Source organism: Labrus bergylta, chromosome 11, assembly GCF_963930695.1.
Source record: "Labrus bergylta chromosome 11, fLabBer1.1, whole genome shotgun sequence".
NCBI lineage: Eukaryota > Metazoa > Chordata > Actinopteri > Labriformes > Labridae > Labrus > Labrus bergylta.
This window is the reverse complement of record NC_089205.1, coordinates 4,727,718-4,744,142: the sequence shown is the minus strand read 5'-3', so window position 1 is coordinate 4,744,142 and position 16,425 is coordinate 4,727,718. Positions and strand designations below refer to the sequence as shown.

Below are 16,425 nucleotides of genomic sequence, written 5' to 3'. Positions count from 1 at the left end.
AATGAAAGAAGACTCCTCTGTCTAACTTCTATCCAAAGTCTTTCTATTCCAGCATTACAACCTCAAGCAATTATTGTGTATAACTATTATTACAAGGAGGACATAATCAATTATTTAAGAACACTTTATTTATTTACAGAGTATCGATCTACAGTTTTGGTACAGAGATTCACAAGCTGTTTTATAAATCATTCATGAAATCGATGACGTTTTCTCCACCGCCACAATGCATTTACTTATCACTCTATCTGACACAACAGGTGCTGTAAAAAGAGTTGGAGTTCTCTTAATTTGTAATGAATCTGACATGTTTTGCTGTAAACTTGTTTTATCACATTACCAGTATGTACATAACTAAACAGCAGACGTTGAAGATGATCTTACTTTGCCTTAAATGACCACTATTTTAAACACTTTATGAAAATGGAAATGGTGAAAAGTAAAGTGGAAAAAACATATTTACAATACATTCATATATGGAGTGACCTCTTAGTTTCCAGTTAAACAAACAGCACAGTTAATATTTACATACAGGGTTTAATTTTCAGTGAGCCCGGAGGTACAGTGAGTTTTTGTGAGCTTCCTCGCATGTCTAAGCCGTGTTATTGAATGTCCCGTGGAAACCGTAGGGGATGTTCACAGGCACCGCAGCCCTGCCCAGCTCCTCAAACGTTTGGGCATCTAAAACCAGGAGGAACGTGCTCTTGTCCTGTAAGTAATCAAGATGAAGGAGGAAAAAAAAAAGAATGTAAGTACTCAACAGTTTAAGAAATCAGAAGTTTATCCAACTCTGACATGCACTTTGGGAAACTTTTCCTAATGACTTAATAAACATCACCTTTAGGCTATATATGGCATGATGTTTTGTAAATTATGGACCCGTTTGGAGTCAGTAAAGAAAGTTAAACAAGGTCGCCAAAACAAACAGCTTGGTAAAACCCTAAATTGTAAGACTTCAAAACGATACACCACTGACCAGATGGATACATAATAGGGATGTGTGCAATTAGTCGACTAAACAATGAAACATCTTCCCCCTTGCTAGTCTGCACCAATAACTACTAGTTGGTTAAACATTATTGCCCTAGACTCCAGTTAAATGTTAAGCTCAAACTGCATCACAGCCACTAGACAGGGCTGTAGCCATAGACTGGCTGTAGCTCATGTTAATGGGCCTCCTCTTCCTGCTCTACTACCCGGATGTAAACAAGCACAGTAAATCGAAAGCATCCTTTAGTAGCAGTGCAGTTTGACATTATTTTGACCCAGAAAATTGAGATCAAATGTACCAAAGGCTGTGTCAGGTTTAAAGTGGAATATCGACCAGTGCAATGCGTAACCACATTCAGCACAGGAAATGTGATTAGTAGTTGGAATTTTAATTTCCATATAACAGACTAGAAAAATGAGTCGCCGAACATATTCAGTCTCTGGTTTTAGTCCATTGCCTCCTACGAATTTCCTCAGGTGTGTTGATTTTTTTAGAAACATTTTCATCGTATGATTTTATTAAAATCAACAGTGAGCTGTGAAGAAATTTGGGGATCTAGAGCTGCTGGCAAAATCATCAGGCATAACTTTAATCCAGAAATAAAAGGTAAATGACCATAAGTGCAAATGTCCCAACTTTGCCGTGGTGAAAATAACTTCACTGAACCAGATTTACCTTATTAGGAGTGATGACCACAGACAAGACAACACCGTCGTCCTCTTCAGTTGCATTGGGGGAGGGTACGAAGACTGGTTCAGATGGATAAAGACCAGTTCGTTCCCACACCTGTGAGTAAATACAGTAGTCTTAGAGATTAAGTTTGTTGCAGTTTGAAAATGTTACGGTATATTGCTGACCAATAAAAGCACCATGAGATAAGATACCAGCTGTGATTACTCACCTCTGAGGATAATTTACTTTTATTGTACTAATTGTTTGACTGTGATGATCAGAGACTGAAACTCACCTTCATTTGTTTCCCGTTGAGGTCCATCTTGATCAGTGTGTCTCCTACAAGATGTCTGAAGCCGCAGCCATAGAAGTAGCGGTAGGGTTTGGTGTTGTACTTGCTATAGTTTATCTGAGGGAACTCCAGACCTCCATACTGATGAAGATCTTCTCCATGGAGGTCTTCATGGGTACAGAAGACCTGAACAGTGACAAAAAATCTGCGTAAGGCAATGGGGCTCAAGGAACACTGGCAAACAAAACTACTGTTTCAAACGGTTAAGAAGAAATTGCATTTTTGTAACAGAATGATCCAGACCAAGTTATCGTAAGACTTTTTAAGGGAAGTGTCTCTAACTGACAACGCTTGGCCCATGGACCAAGCTTGGTCCATTTAGTTTGCGCTAACATAAGGAGTTATCTGAGTAGACCCAAGTGTTGATATGTGTAGACAGTGTTGGCCGCTCACCTTGCTTTTGGCTGTTCTCAAAGCAGTGGCTGTGGTGTTGAACTGGTTGTTCAAGTTCTGGTTGAAGGGGGTATCATTGCCCACATTGAGAGGAAGAACAAAGCGCCGTGGAAAGACTCGACACAGGGTGTTATACACCTGATGGGACAATATAAACATGACTTTAACAGGATCAAGAAAAACACAATACTTTTCAACTTAACAAAAACAAGATAAAGGGTTTACTTAGTCCTCTTACCTCATCAAGAGCTTCTCCAGACTTCCTCAGGTTCTGAATGTTGTAGTTGGAGATTGCCTGGCCATCATCTGAAGCACACATATCTATGATCAAGAAGCCGCCCTCTTCGTACGCATTAATCTGATGGAAGGTTGACAGTGCCTTGGCTAGGTACATGATCGAGCTTACCTGGAAAGCATGATGGGACAAATGTATTTGTTATACAGTACAGAAATAGTAAGAAGAGGGTCAAGGTTTTTTTTACTTCTGTTAGACCCAGTAAGACCCTTTATCTAAATATATGTACATTTAAGTCACTTGCAGAGAGAACTGTAATGTTATCATGAATTAAATGGACTGTCTCTACAAGGTTTAGATATCACCTGCTGACCTTTGAGTGTGTAGTCATTCTTGTGATGTATTTTTCAAGTCTTAAAACGTATTTTAACAAAATGAAATCTTTGTTTGGGGACATCACATTTATATATGACTAAACCTAAAACATGATACAAGAATTATTAATGTCACGCCACTCACTATAGTTCAATGTTTTTTCCAAATGAAAGGTCTTTTGGTTTTCCACCAGTAAGGACACTGACCTGGCCTCTATAAAGGCTACATAGTGAGATGAAAGTTAGTTTCCAAGCCTTACCTTTCCTGTCTTCTTGTCAATCAGGTGGAAGATGGTGTTGAGTTTGGGGTCCCAGTAAAAACCGTCACTGATGCTTTTCGTTCTCAGCTTGCCTGTCACAATCTTCAACAGATCCATCTTGATTGGCTGTTCAATGAACACCACGTAGTTCTCAGACATTGCTGAAATTGACAGGGTTACATTAGTTTCTCTTAAAAATTATTTGAGAAAACAAGTGGTTTTCCAATCCAGATACCATTTCTGATACCGACTGCTTAGACTGTTGGGATCTGCTCTTTTATTCTAAGTTTCATTGTCTCTTGTCAGGCTTCTTATCTCATATGGCATAAATTTAAATGGAGATGGATTGCTGTGACCAGATTATGTAACAGTGTTTACGAAGATGTAATCTCCATAGACACTGATGTAATATGCATTTACATAGTAAAGTTCAACTCCTTCTATTTGATTTATAGCTTTGGCTGATCTGGGGGAAACTTTTGCTCACCAAAGCTGTGGTAGTAGGACGGTTTAGTCTTTTCCAGTGAGGGAATAGAGCACAACACAGTGGCTCCCTCCAGGGTCTCATCATCTGTGTCCTTGGTTGGTGGCACACGGATGATGTTGTAGGATGCTCCTGCAAGCACAGACAACCGTTAACGGCTAACGGTCAGCAGAAATGTTGTTCCGTGCTTCTATGATGGTTCATAAAAAAAAAGTGACTTGGTGTTTCTAAAATACCTTTAGGGTTGTAGGAGTTCCCCATGTTGTAGGTTGTTCCATCAGGCTCGGTGTGAGGGTGTGCCGTCGCTCCATTCACAGCAATAAATTTGCTCCAGTCCACCTGATTAGCGAGCAGAAAGGCTTGTAAACGCTTTTGTTCTATTTTTTGATTTTACACTGCTGCTTAGTGCCAATAAGTGGTGACAGTAGCCTACTTATCTTAACACTAAAACTATAATCATTGTGTTACCTTTTTAGTCGTCTCCAGTGTCTCAGGGTCCACCCTGTGCATGATGTTGGTTTCCGTACTGACATAATAATCACCCTTGTAGGTCACGAAGCTCACATTTGCATTATCTGTGGGTTCTAGAGGGGAGAAACAACATGTGAAAGTTAACAACAACCACAACAAAAACTTGTTTTCTGTAATAAACACCTCTAGCTAGCAATATACAGTCCAGAACTTGGGACTGTGTTCTTAAACGCGCAGTCATTTTATAGAGATAACTCAATGAAAAGTGATGACTGACACTTGTAGAGGAAAGTAAATGTTTGCAGCCCTCGAGTCCAAGACAAATTAAGTGTTTACTATGGTATATTGTATCAACATATTGTATTGTATCATATCCTGTTGCATCGTGTGATATTGTTCCTTTCAAGAATACTCGATAAAATACTCACTTGGTAACTCAAATCTTGACAGGAAGCGCTGGAAGAAGTTTTTGCAGGGGTCTGGCACATTGACGGTGCCAAACTCCGACACGGCGATGCGGTGGTGCTCCTTGTTGGCTTGATAACTATCACTGGACAGGAAGCGACTTTTGTAAGTCACTTCACCATTGCATATTTTGAACTGGTGCAGGAGAGCCATACCATCAAACCAGTGATTGAACCTGGTGAGAAAGGGAAGTAAAAAAAAAAAGGAAGAAGTTAGAAATATACAGTAGGAGTGATGTGTTATAATATTTACCAACTCCACGATGGAACCATGTTGCAGACATCTTGCATGGGACAAGATGGGAACCTGTTGTAGTTTGAGGCATATGTTGTCACTTACATAATAAAAAATACCAAAACTATTTTTATTCAAATGTGAGTTCTACATTTCTAAAGGCATTTGATCCATTGGGCATTTATACCACAGACATCATTTTCATTATTAAAACTTGGTTGTGTCTTGCATGTAAGAACAGGTCTTTTTTTGTGTGGAATAATCAACAAACAACATTAAGCATTATCCTTTTTGGAAAAATTATACATTCTATTTTATTATTTCCTATAAAATCCAAATGACCTACAGTAATCTATTAATGCAGTTTCAATGCTATACATTGTCAAAAAGGCAATATCTAACTTTATCAAACATACCAACACACACTAAAATACAAGATTTTGATGATAACATTTGGTTCACTATGTTTATTAAAACAGTAAGCAGATCTGATAGGCTCACTGCAACTGTATTTAGTTGATTTGTTAATTATGGCCACAAAATATTAAATGATGCAAAGAAATCGTAGGACCTGATCTGCTGAAGTACAAATCTTCCTTATCCAACTGGATTACTATACATGCAGTCAGCTTTGTTATGTATTGGCTGCAGGATACGTATCAACACTTTGAATACTCACTTCTGGTTTCCAATCTCAAACTTCCCAGGTCCGTTTCTCAGGAAGCTCCCGTTGATCCATTCTGGGATTTTGCCAGTGATTTTGGTGACGATTTGCTCGGGTGTTTCCTCCACTGAGCTCACAATCTTCTCAATGCAGGGCAGACCGTGCACATCTGTGAAGTGGTTGATGTTCTTCTTAGACTTTGATTTTTTAAGTGCTGTGGGAAAAAAGAAAAAACATGAAGTCACAATGTTTTACATATACATCTAGATACATCATTGTGATTTATGAAAACAGCTGGTTAGGAACATTTGTTTTGCAAAGTTTGTAGAATCAAATATTTACCTGAAGCATTGTTCTGCTGCTGGATTTTGATGCTTGCCATGGCTGTGGTTTTTCTTCCTTGAGTATGTTACAGTGTTGAAAGGTCTTGTACACTCCTCCTGTAGTCGTGTGCTTTCTCTTGGTTTTGCACTAAGCTTTATACAGTCCTTCTGACAGTGACCCTCCCCTTGATTTGTCCCCCAGTAAGATAAGTTGGCATGAAGACAGTGATTTCATGCTTGTGTAATCCTCTGCAAAATGGAAGTTTTTCATGATCATAAGATAATACAAGTGGTAACTTATTCACAGAGATAATCACTTGATCTTACTAACAGGTGATGGAAATTTTTACTGTGAGATCATCATTCTTCATACATTTGACTTTATTTCACACAGTATTTATACTTGAGTCTGAATGTTTAATGCATATTAAATGTGTAAATTAATTATGTTTATATTGAATCAGCCTTTTGACTGAAAAGTTCCATTTCTGTCATTTGTATTGCGTTTGCAATTTTCTCCATCAGATATTTATTTAAATTGTCCTCCACATGAGTGTCTGATATCTCCTTAATGTATATCACCAATAAAGAGGATAACAATCACATTTTATGGTCCCCGTCTGGGCACTGAAAGGTGAATCAGTTATCAGACTGTGAGGTATAGTGAATCTTTGTTTCTTCATTCTTCACAAAGGTCACAGACTTTACAGTGGCCGGGAAGTGCAAAGTAAAATGACAAAGTGTGAAACACTTTTACAACATTTGAGACCAATTTACATTTTGAAAAACATTTTTAAAGGACAAAACACATTTACATTTTATGAAACAAATTACAAGATGTGAAACACTTTTACCAGTCCCCAAACAAATTTACAAACGTCAGAATCTTGATGGAAAGGGAATGTACCAAATGTTGGAATTGACCCAGAAGTAATTGATTTAGGGGTCATTTTGATTGTTTTGGAGGAAAGACTTGGCAGACAGTGATATGGAGTTTGTGCTGACAGAAAGATGTTTTGCCCGTTTTGTGGAACTCATTTGAGCCAGATTAGTCAGTTTTGCTTTTCATGTGGACGGTCTCTCAAACTTTTGAAGTATCCAGCATCTCAGAGGTCTGCAAATAACTCCATCCAGAACTGAGACATATAGAAACCAATATAATCTTGTGTTTATACATATATGATTAACAACAACAACAAAAAAAAATAATAATAATAATAATAATTAATCCGAACAGTCTTTCTGCCACAACAAACAAAATGACCCCTAACTAAATAACTTCCGGGACACTTCCAACATTAGATACATTCCCTTTCCATCAAGACTCATTTGTCATTTGTAAATTAGTTTGGGGACTGGTGAAAGTGTTCTGCCTCTTGTACATTTGTCTCAGCGCTTGCAAAAGTGTTTCACATCTTTGTTTTATAAAATGTAGATGTGTTTTGTCCTTGGTGAAAGCTTTGTTTTGTAATTTAGTTTTATAAAATGTAAAAAATGTTTTTCAAAATGTACATTTGTCTCAAATTAATTAAAAGTGTTTCCCACTTTGCAATTTTGCTTTTGCACTTCCCAGCCACCATACAGACTAGCAGGTGAACTGCAGAATCTAAACCGCCCATTTTACTGTGGGCTGTAACTGGTTACGATGAAGTCGGGGCATAATGGGGTAGCCTCTTGTTATGTTATTGTTAGATTTATTTTAATGATGTTTGTCTGTTTGACAAGTTGAAGTTCAACAAGGTCTCTTGATGTTTATTTGCATGTATTAAACGGATCAGCTTTGGTGGAGGGATTTGCATTGTCTTTACATGCTCTTATCTAAATAGTATTTATCTGCTCTCACTTTGTCTTATCTATATTAACACATTGAACATTGATCAACGTTATGGATAGTATGGGGTGAAACAGCGGGCATGCGTTAACAGTTCGACCTCTTCACTCAAAGGAGATGATGCAGTTGAACTGCACGCTCCCTCATTTAACCTGTTTATCTTTTATACATGAACTATCTAATCTAACAGTTATATAAATGATATGTGTATATTGAAATGATAGTTATTCATTCATCTTATATTTCACTTAAAGTACTTTCAGTCTACGTTAGAGGGAGTTCTTTTATTTCTTAGCATTGAGGTAATGGTAATAATATCGATATAGACAGTTTAGGGGCGCTGGATATCCTGGAAGTTATGTCACACAACCCATGTACAGAGACAATAGTTTTCATGCAGTGCCGTGGGTTTGATTCCTGCCTCTTCCCTTTGCTGCATGTCATCCCCCGCTCTCTCCTCCCAACATTTCCTGTCTCTCTTCAGCTGTCCAATCCAGTAAAGGCCTTTGATTCTTCAAATAACTTACAGCAGATTGTTTCCAACTTGGGTGGAACCTAGAGTAGCAACCAAACCTAACTGTTACAAGAAAAACACGCACAGTCTACAGCCCAGGTACTGTGGCATCCTCATCCTATCACTCCCGCAGTGTAAATGATTGACAGGTGTCATGACACGCTCCTTTGATTTGCTGATCATTTGGGCTAAATTCAATCAGCCCCACAGGTCGCTGATTTTTTGACCAATGACACAACCGTAGCGTTAGAGACTGTAGAGAGGATAAGAAACTAACTTAACTAATCACTTAAGTTAATAAAGAATCTATTTTACTGAACATTGTGAATTTAAATAGATTGTTTCTTTAGTTACAAAAGCTGTGTTTGCAATGCTAACTTTGATAGCCTGTTAATAGCAGTTTATTTTGTGTTATGTTCTATAATTTAATTTAGCATCCAGCTAACAAACCAAGATGTACATCCTGGTCCATAAGTGAAAAATTGCATCAGCCACCACCGAGTAGAGGCAACTTTTCACATAAAAAGGCCATCTAACACTAACAAGAAGGTACTTTGATTGTTAGTTTTGTTAACCCCTTATTTATTCAGGTCAGAGATCTCAAGCTAATAAGTCGCTCAAATTGAGATTTTGGTTCTAGAACAAGCTGTACCTGCACTTCATGCAGATTTCTGTCTATAGGGATAAATAAATCCCTATAGATGTGAGATGACCACAGAAGAGAGCCAGGATGTAACTACCACAGATTTCATTACACTGTTTTTGCTACAAACACTCCTGTGGATACGTGATTTGTCAAAACAACCCTGCCTCTAAATGGACTACAAACACAAATCGGAGCGCCTGCATGTACTGATTGTACATTCTGTATGTAGAATCTGTTGGTATAGATTAACGAGGGTCCAACTTGATGGTTTAGAAGCTCTGATAAAATGAGGTTAGTCGTTTTACCCTTCTGATACACCAGTCAGCATAACTCAACTTGGAAGTTCCCAGAAAAACAACTCTTGCCCTGCAGCAATGTCAACACTGATGATACATTGATCACAAAAACAAAGGCAGAACCAAACCATTTACATAGCTTCATGGGTCATCAGTGTATGGAGTTTATGCTAGAAATCAAATCTTTTTGTGATTGACTGATTTGTTTCCACTGGCTTGAGAATAAAGAATTATAAATGTTAAAAATAGGAATCACCTTCTCTCCCTCCGGGCAGAGAAAGAACTACTGTGTCGTTACAAATCGATTTATGTAAAACTGTTTTCATTGATGAAGAGCTCATTTGTTGATTTTGGTCAATTCAGGAAGGATGATGGAACTTTTGTTTCCAAGTTGTCCTCTGCATTGCAGCGAGCTTACAATATAAAATTTGTTTACAAATGCTGAGTAGTTTGCTCTTTTTTATTTGATTCATTTAGGACATCACAACCCAAATATTTCAACTTTGGGATGGACGAGGAACAAAGCGCAGCTTGTATCTGCTGATCAGTGTAGCAGAATGGACCCTGATAAATAACTCTGTAAAAAGCTGAAATCAAAACAGCAATGGGCTTGTTTCCATGTCACCCATGTAGCACAACATGATATCTTCTCATCGCTAAAAACAAAACTTTAATGAGTTTTAGGGGACTTTTCATTCTTGTTTTGACATTTGATGTTTGTATTTAACTGTGTTGTTTGGCCGATGAATAAAATAAACTTTGTGAACAATAACCAATGCCTTTTTACCAAAAACAAAGCCCCAATGGCTGGGATTTATGTCAACAGTTTTAACCATTTACAAACATTGATAATGTTGGGATATCAGCCAATATCATTTAGGTTAATTCAAAAAAGAAAAAAAAAAAAGTATTTAACAGTAGTATCATTGTTTTTAGAGTCACTTGACACATACACTGCTTCATGTCCATTTGCTTATCTAAGTAAGAGATTTTGTGTTTTTTTGCTCACACAAGACAAGCCCAGTACATCAGATCCCAGAAATAGAAGTTCTTTGGCGGATGGGGCGCTCTGGGCAATGTGCTTAGCAAATACCCACGGACACTGAAATCAATGGAAAATTCAATTGATCAGGCTACAAAGTAAACATATATTAATAGTTCTAGTCCATATAGGGTGTAACTGATTAGACTGACATTATCTTTATGTAACAGTGCTTGCTAAAGACCTCTGCCAAAATGACGTTTCCATTACTGCCCTATATGTCTAAACTTCCCCACATGGTGGAGAAAGTGATTAATAAGAATTGGTTTTAAGTTTTAACAAATTGTATATCAGTAGATATTGCTAAGTGTTTCTGGTGTGTCTCAGATTTACTGGAATAGTTAGTCATTCTTAGGCTTCACTCTGAGGCAGCCTCCAACACAGCCCAAATACAATAGTTGCCCAACAAAGTCCTGCCTCTGACAAGGAAATAACCAGTCATAGTTAAACACCACTGCTAAATTACATGCTAATGCATCACTTCAAGACATAAAGCAACATGCTAAGAACTAACAGAAACCATGTTTGGATTTTTTTTTTTGTCCCTGTTTTCATACAGTTTGGTGTATATGCCCACTCTAACCCTAATACTAAATGTAGGGGTTTCATCTGTTTTTGAATGATAAAATTAACATAAAAACACAATATCAAGTAAAACACTTTCCTACATTTTTATGGATTGTTATCCCACCACTGAGAATCCCTACTATGATTATATTGTCCACATTGTTGTACAGCAACACATTCAGCACTATGCTTTACAAATCCAGCTCAGACATCATCCACTATTCTCCACACACCCCTTTTTTCACTGATAACATATAATCTTATCAGGCACCAATGATAGAAAGAATAAAAAAACATTGGAACCACACTTAAAATGACCTCCTGACTTTTCAGTGACTGTCCCTATGAGTATCAGTATATCTCTTATGACTGAAGTCATACAGAGTTTAACCACTGTTTGACAACCCTTCAGCGATAATAGTGTTTCATGATAAGGAAGTCATCACTCTGTACTCAGCAGATAGAGCAATATTTTACATTGGTGCAAAGTCCTCGGCTTTCTCCCAAAAAACACAAACGTTTTAAATCCTTATTTTCTTGCTGCTTTAAGCCAGTTCTGAGTGGGCATTTTTCAGCATTTGTAAATGGTAAATGGACTTGAGCTTGTATAGCGCTTTTCTAGTCTTCAGACTCCTCAAAGCACTTTTACACCATCTGTGTGTGTCAAAGATTTACTGGTGGTTCAGAAACCATAAAAACAAAAAGATTAGATTGGAGGTTTCATAACTCATTGACAATTTATAAATTAAAATACAGAAAAGCATTGACCAGATGAAGGCTCAAGGCCTGCATTCACTCCAGCTCTTTGTCTGTGACTAGATTTATCTAAAGTGAGATTGAGAAAGCACCTTCAATAAGGCGATTGCCACTTTGGGCTTTATAATGTCCCTTCAGAAACCTATGGGAGACCTCACAAAGACTATATCCATGTTTTAGAGAGTTAGTGTGTCAAATGGCCAAACATGTGGGAGGAAAAAGGCTTATACTTTAAAAAATCAGATCTGTCATGATTTGGTCTTATTTAGTTGTATTTCAGTGTTTAGGTTTCCATGTTTTAATTTCTCCTCTCTATAGTGTTGTTTAGTCTTTAGTGTTTCCTGTGTTATTTTGTAACTTCGTACCCTAGTGTTTCTTTATGTTCTAGTGTGTTTTTGTTACTTTCTTGAGTTCTGTGCGTCTTCAGTGTTTCAGGATTTAGTTTGTAGTTCTCCTCAGTGTTTCTTGTCCTGCCTCTGTGTGTTTCCCTCCATGTTGATTACCCTCATTGTCTTCACCTGTGTCATTAGTCTCACCTGTGTCTGATTACCCTGTGTCTATTTAGTCTCTGTGTTTCTTCCCTTCTGTGTCAGTTCGTTGTTGTTTGTTGGTGTTGTAGGTTGTTCCCCATGTCTTATGCCAGACCTCTATTTACCTGTGTTTCAAGTACTTTTCCTGTGTTTTTTGACTTCTAATTTTTGAAGGAAGTTTTTGTTTTGCCTTTGGCCTTTTTGTTTATTAACTATATTTAGTTAAGTCTGCACGTGGGTCCAGTTCCTTGTTTTTCCCCTGAACGTGACAAGATCATGATAGACTTAATTATCTCAATCCGCTCCAAGCATGCAAACAAATACGCTCAAGAGCGGCAAATCAAAGCGGGAACAAATTTCAAGTTGTAGCATAAGGATGGATAATTGAATTTCAAAACTTTAAAAGTTTGGTGGCTGTTGTGTTGCCAGTTTAGGATGTTTTGCAAAAGACTGACCTAAATGATACGCTACGATAAAATGTATTGTCCCCTTGGGGAAATTTGTCTTGGACTCAAAGTGCTGTCAAACATTCAGCTGCTTCCACGAGAGTCAGTAATAACAAAAACACTACTATAACTCATCTACATGTAAACAGAAAAGCACATACCAATGCAACGCAGGACAACGTATATTGAACATTACCCATATTGCACAAGATCTGCAAAAACACAGCATGAGAGATAAGGTTAGGATAGGATAGGATAGTACTTCACTGATCCCCAGAGGGGAAATTCGGGCATTACAGCAGCACAGACAAGAAAGCTCAAATACACATTAAACAGAATAAATAAGATAAATACAAATAAAAATAAAAACAGGGGGTATATACAGTACAAAATGAATGATGAAGTTAACTGGGGGGAATTGAGAATTGAAACAGTATTTGAAGAGAATGACAAGATAAAGTGACAAGTGATGATTAAAGTGACTTGGTATGATAAATAAATAGCAGCAAGTAATGTAAACAGCAGAGAAGAGAGGCAGTGTTGTACCACAGTAATGCAGAGTGCAGTTATATAATATAATGTAGTATAATACAATATAATACAATATAATATAATATAATATAATGTAGTATGATATAATATAATATAATGTAGTATGATATAATATAATGTAGTATAGTGCAATATGAACAATAAGATAATAAAGGTAAAAGAATGCATGAAATGAAGCGCTTTTTTAAAAAACATGTATATGCATTGACAGTTTTCTTGTTTTGAGGATTAGTAATGAGAATCACAAGGAGAAGAAGATGTGAAATATAAATAAATTCACAGAATAATAATGACAAGAGGCGTATTCATATAACTCACAGAATATGACTTCTCTAGCTTTTTTTGGGGATAATTTCCCTCAGCTTGTTTTGCCCCCCTAGTGGCAGACAGCTACACTGTCCCAGCCAGAAAGTAGACTCAGTATAGGAGAAAAGAAATGTCTTCAGAATCCAAGAATATAGAATTGACTAGGAAATCACTCTTTTTTGTAAAGCAGTATATTTTTAAAATACTGTCCTCTCAATGCATTACAAGCCACTTGTCTTGGTTAGATGTGACACTGGAGCTACTCAAAATGAAGAATTCGACCCAGAAGCACACTTCCTATTCCACACAGCTGTGTTTTAACTTGATTCACCCTCTACAAGATTGTACATTTCGACCCAGTGCCAGCCAGCATATCATATAACCTCTTTGCTTTGTAATGACTCCTCTTTACAGTTTTTTTTATCTCTTTTGGAGGAAGTCAAGCAGAGTTTAACAAAAGTTTGACAAACCTTAGAGTTAATAAGGATTCATGATAGGGTAGTTGTGACTCTGAACATAGCAGATAAAGCAACTTTTCACACTGGTGCAAGGTCATCATCTTTTGTGATATATTTAGTTCCATTTTTCATAAATGTCGCCATGCAGTACTGGGTTGAGACTCTACTGTTAATAAATATGAGACTTGTTTCAACAAATATAGGTCGACTCATAGCTGCTGGCACTCTCATATCATACGACTATGACCCCAAATGGGGTACAGGTCTACATTTCAGATTGGATGCCATATCTCCAAGTGTGATTTAGAGATTTGTTTCCTTCCTTTAAAAAACATAAAGCCAATATACTGCTGTTATTATAAGTAGATATTTCCTTTTCTGAATGCAGTTTAACATTATCTTTAGTTGCAGGATGATTCCCACAAATTGGGCTAATGGTCCTGCTACTTTCGGTAATTTGTTCTGGGCCTTGATGTAAGACAATGTAATGTAAATAAAGTAAACTGTTATGTTAGGAAATTAATAATTTGGTATATTCTGTGTAACAACACAGGTCCAAAGTTTTCATGTTTTCTGAATTCTTGTGTCAAAAATAAACCAACTTCATCACCATACTCAAAATCTTTATGGAGATGAAATGATGCCGTTGAGGTATTCATAAGCAACAGATCGTTAAGCGTAAAAGTAGAGGAGAGAATTGAGAAAATAAAGTCTATTTTTCGGGGGTACTGACAGACGTACAAGGGGAATTCCCTGACAGGATGCGTAGACTCCCTTATATTTGGACGATGACTGCAGCAGCAGGACTGCCATTCATTAAGCCCTGCAGGAAATCCAGGGTACCATGGGCCCTGTTGTTGAAAAGGCTTGATCAGGCTCATTCTTCTCATTTGCACTGACTTAAGAAATAGAAGTAGTTTAAAAAAAACAAAACCTTTAGTAGCCTACTTCTGTCAGGCTAAACGATAAAACAGAGAACCCAAAATTCACAACTCCAAACACAGAGTGTCATTTCAAAGTCATTTTAATCAGAAAGATGGTCGGTACACAGAAGTTAAAAAAAAAATAAAAAATACTTTTTGAAAGTGTTGATCATAAAAATAAAAGAGATTGTAAACTTTTACTATATGGATCAAATAATCCAGCTCACGTTTATCCTGGTTCTTCAAAGAAACACTGTATTGAATCAACCTGATTAAGATTTTGTCAGAGGACTGTCAAATCTGACTTCCCAATAAATGATTTTATTTTATTTTACCAGGTAGTCTCATTCAGATTTTGGAATCTCTTTTTCAAGAGAGACCTGGGTACATCAGTGGAAAATAAAATGATAAAAACATCAAAATAACAGACATCAAAAACACAAAGTAGATGCATGGCCAATACACACAAAAACATCATACAAACACATGACAAGTCAGGTTTCCAATGCAGGGCTATTAACATAGAAAACTCCAAATTGATTTAAGTTTGTGCTCTTTCAGCATCCCTTTAAATTCCTACAGGGAATTTGTCTACAGGGGTGCTGAAATCCACATTAAAGGATCCTCTGTTACTTGAAATTGAATGTTAATGTTTAATAAGGATGCCTTTTGTGTTTTGGAGATAAAACCCTTCATTATTTGGTTTATTTCTGTATTTTTTTTTTTTTTTACATGACTGTTTCTTTGTTTTAAATGTGCTTGTCTGTACAAATGTTTTAAATACTGTGTCCCTGTGTGTCCTTTTAATGTCTCTGCACTAGCCGGGACTCTTAATCTTGTTATATCCTGTTATGCAATGACAATAAAGGCTTTCAGTTCAATTCAATTCTCCAACCCTATCTGCCACTTAGTCAGTGGAGCAAAACAGCATTTAACAGCATTCAGAGCAAAATATATTCAGAAAAATGTCTTTACAAAAAACAACTACCTCTTAAAAATTTTGTATTGTTTGACCAATTTAATCATTTTCTTGCATTTCGCCCTATATTTCAGTCAGAATCCAGTCGTCTGCTTGGATCAAAGTTTTTCTGATCCCACTCAAAGGTTTAAACAACACAAACTGGAGTTTTATCCAGATAGAAGAGGGATTACCTAATCCGATTACGTAACCCTTTTCTATTTCAAAAACCGGTTTTCAAGATTTATCTGATTCCATAACTTTTATTTTTATAAATCTACCAATGTTGGGAGTGCATTTTTAACTTAGACAGGCACACATTAAAGTGCATTTATGAATGGTTTTCCATTCTCACTGTTGATAGCCTGTTGAGGAAAGATCATCAAAGACTTTCTCCGTTTTTACAGTCCATAGTTATTTCTAAAGAATGTTAACATATACTCGTACATCTCTCTCAACCCCTTGTTTTTCTAATCACCAACAATATTGCCTCCTTAATACTGCACAAAAATGACTTTAAGGAGATTTTTGGACATCCAAAATTGTTTATCAATAACCTAAATCATTGCATACAAGTGAGAAAGTGAATGGTGGGAGACTTTATGAAAACATATGATCAGTAGCTACCAACCAACAAGTTGACAAATATTTTGAATTTGGATATATGACACAAGCTTTCAGA

General features: G+C 36.9%; 1 protein-coding gene across 1 annotated transcript; it reads right to left on the bottom strand.

Annotated features, from left to right (window-relative positions):
* Positions 1-108: 108 nt before the first annotated feature.
* bco2b (beta-carotene oxygenase 2b) lies at positions 109-6,090 on the bottom strand. Its single transcript, XM_020644878.3, has 12 exons — positions 5,938-6,090; positions 5,611-5,809; positions 4,661-4,872; positions 4,230-4,345; positions 3,998-4,100; positions 3,765-3,893; positions 3,278-3,438; positions 2,647-2,814; positions 2,409-2,546; positions 1,959-2,141; positions 1,667-1,777; positions 109-709 (listed from the first exon to the last, which is right to left on the bottom strand). Exons 1-12 carry the CDS (start codon positions 5,975-5,977, stop codon positions 593-595), a joined length of 1,677 nt encoding a protein of 558 aa, XP_020500534.1. The 5' UTR covers positions 5,978-6,090; the 3' UTR covers positions 109-592.
* Positions 6,091-16,425: the final 10,335 nt, after the last annotated feature.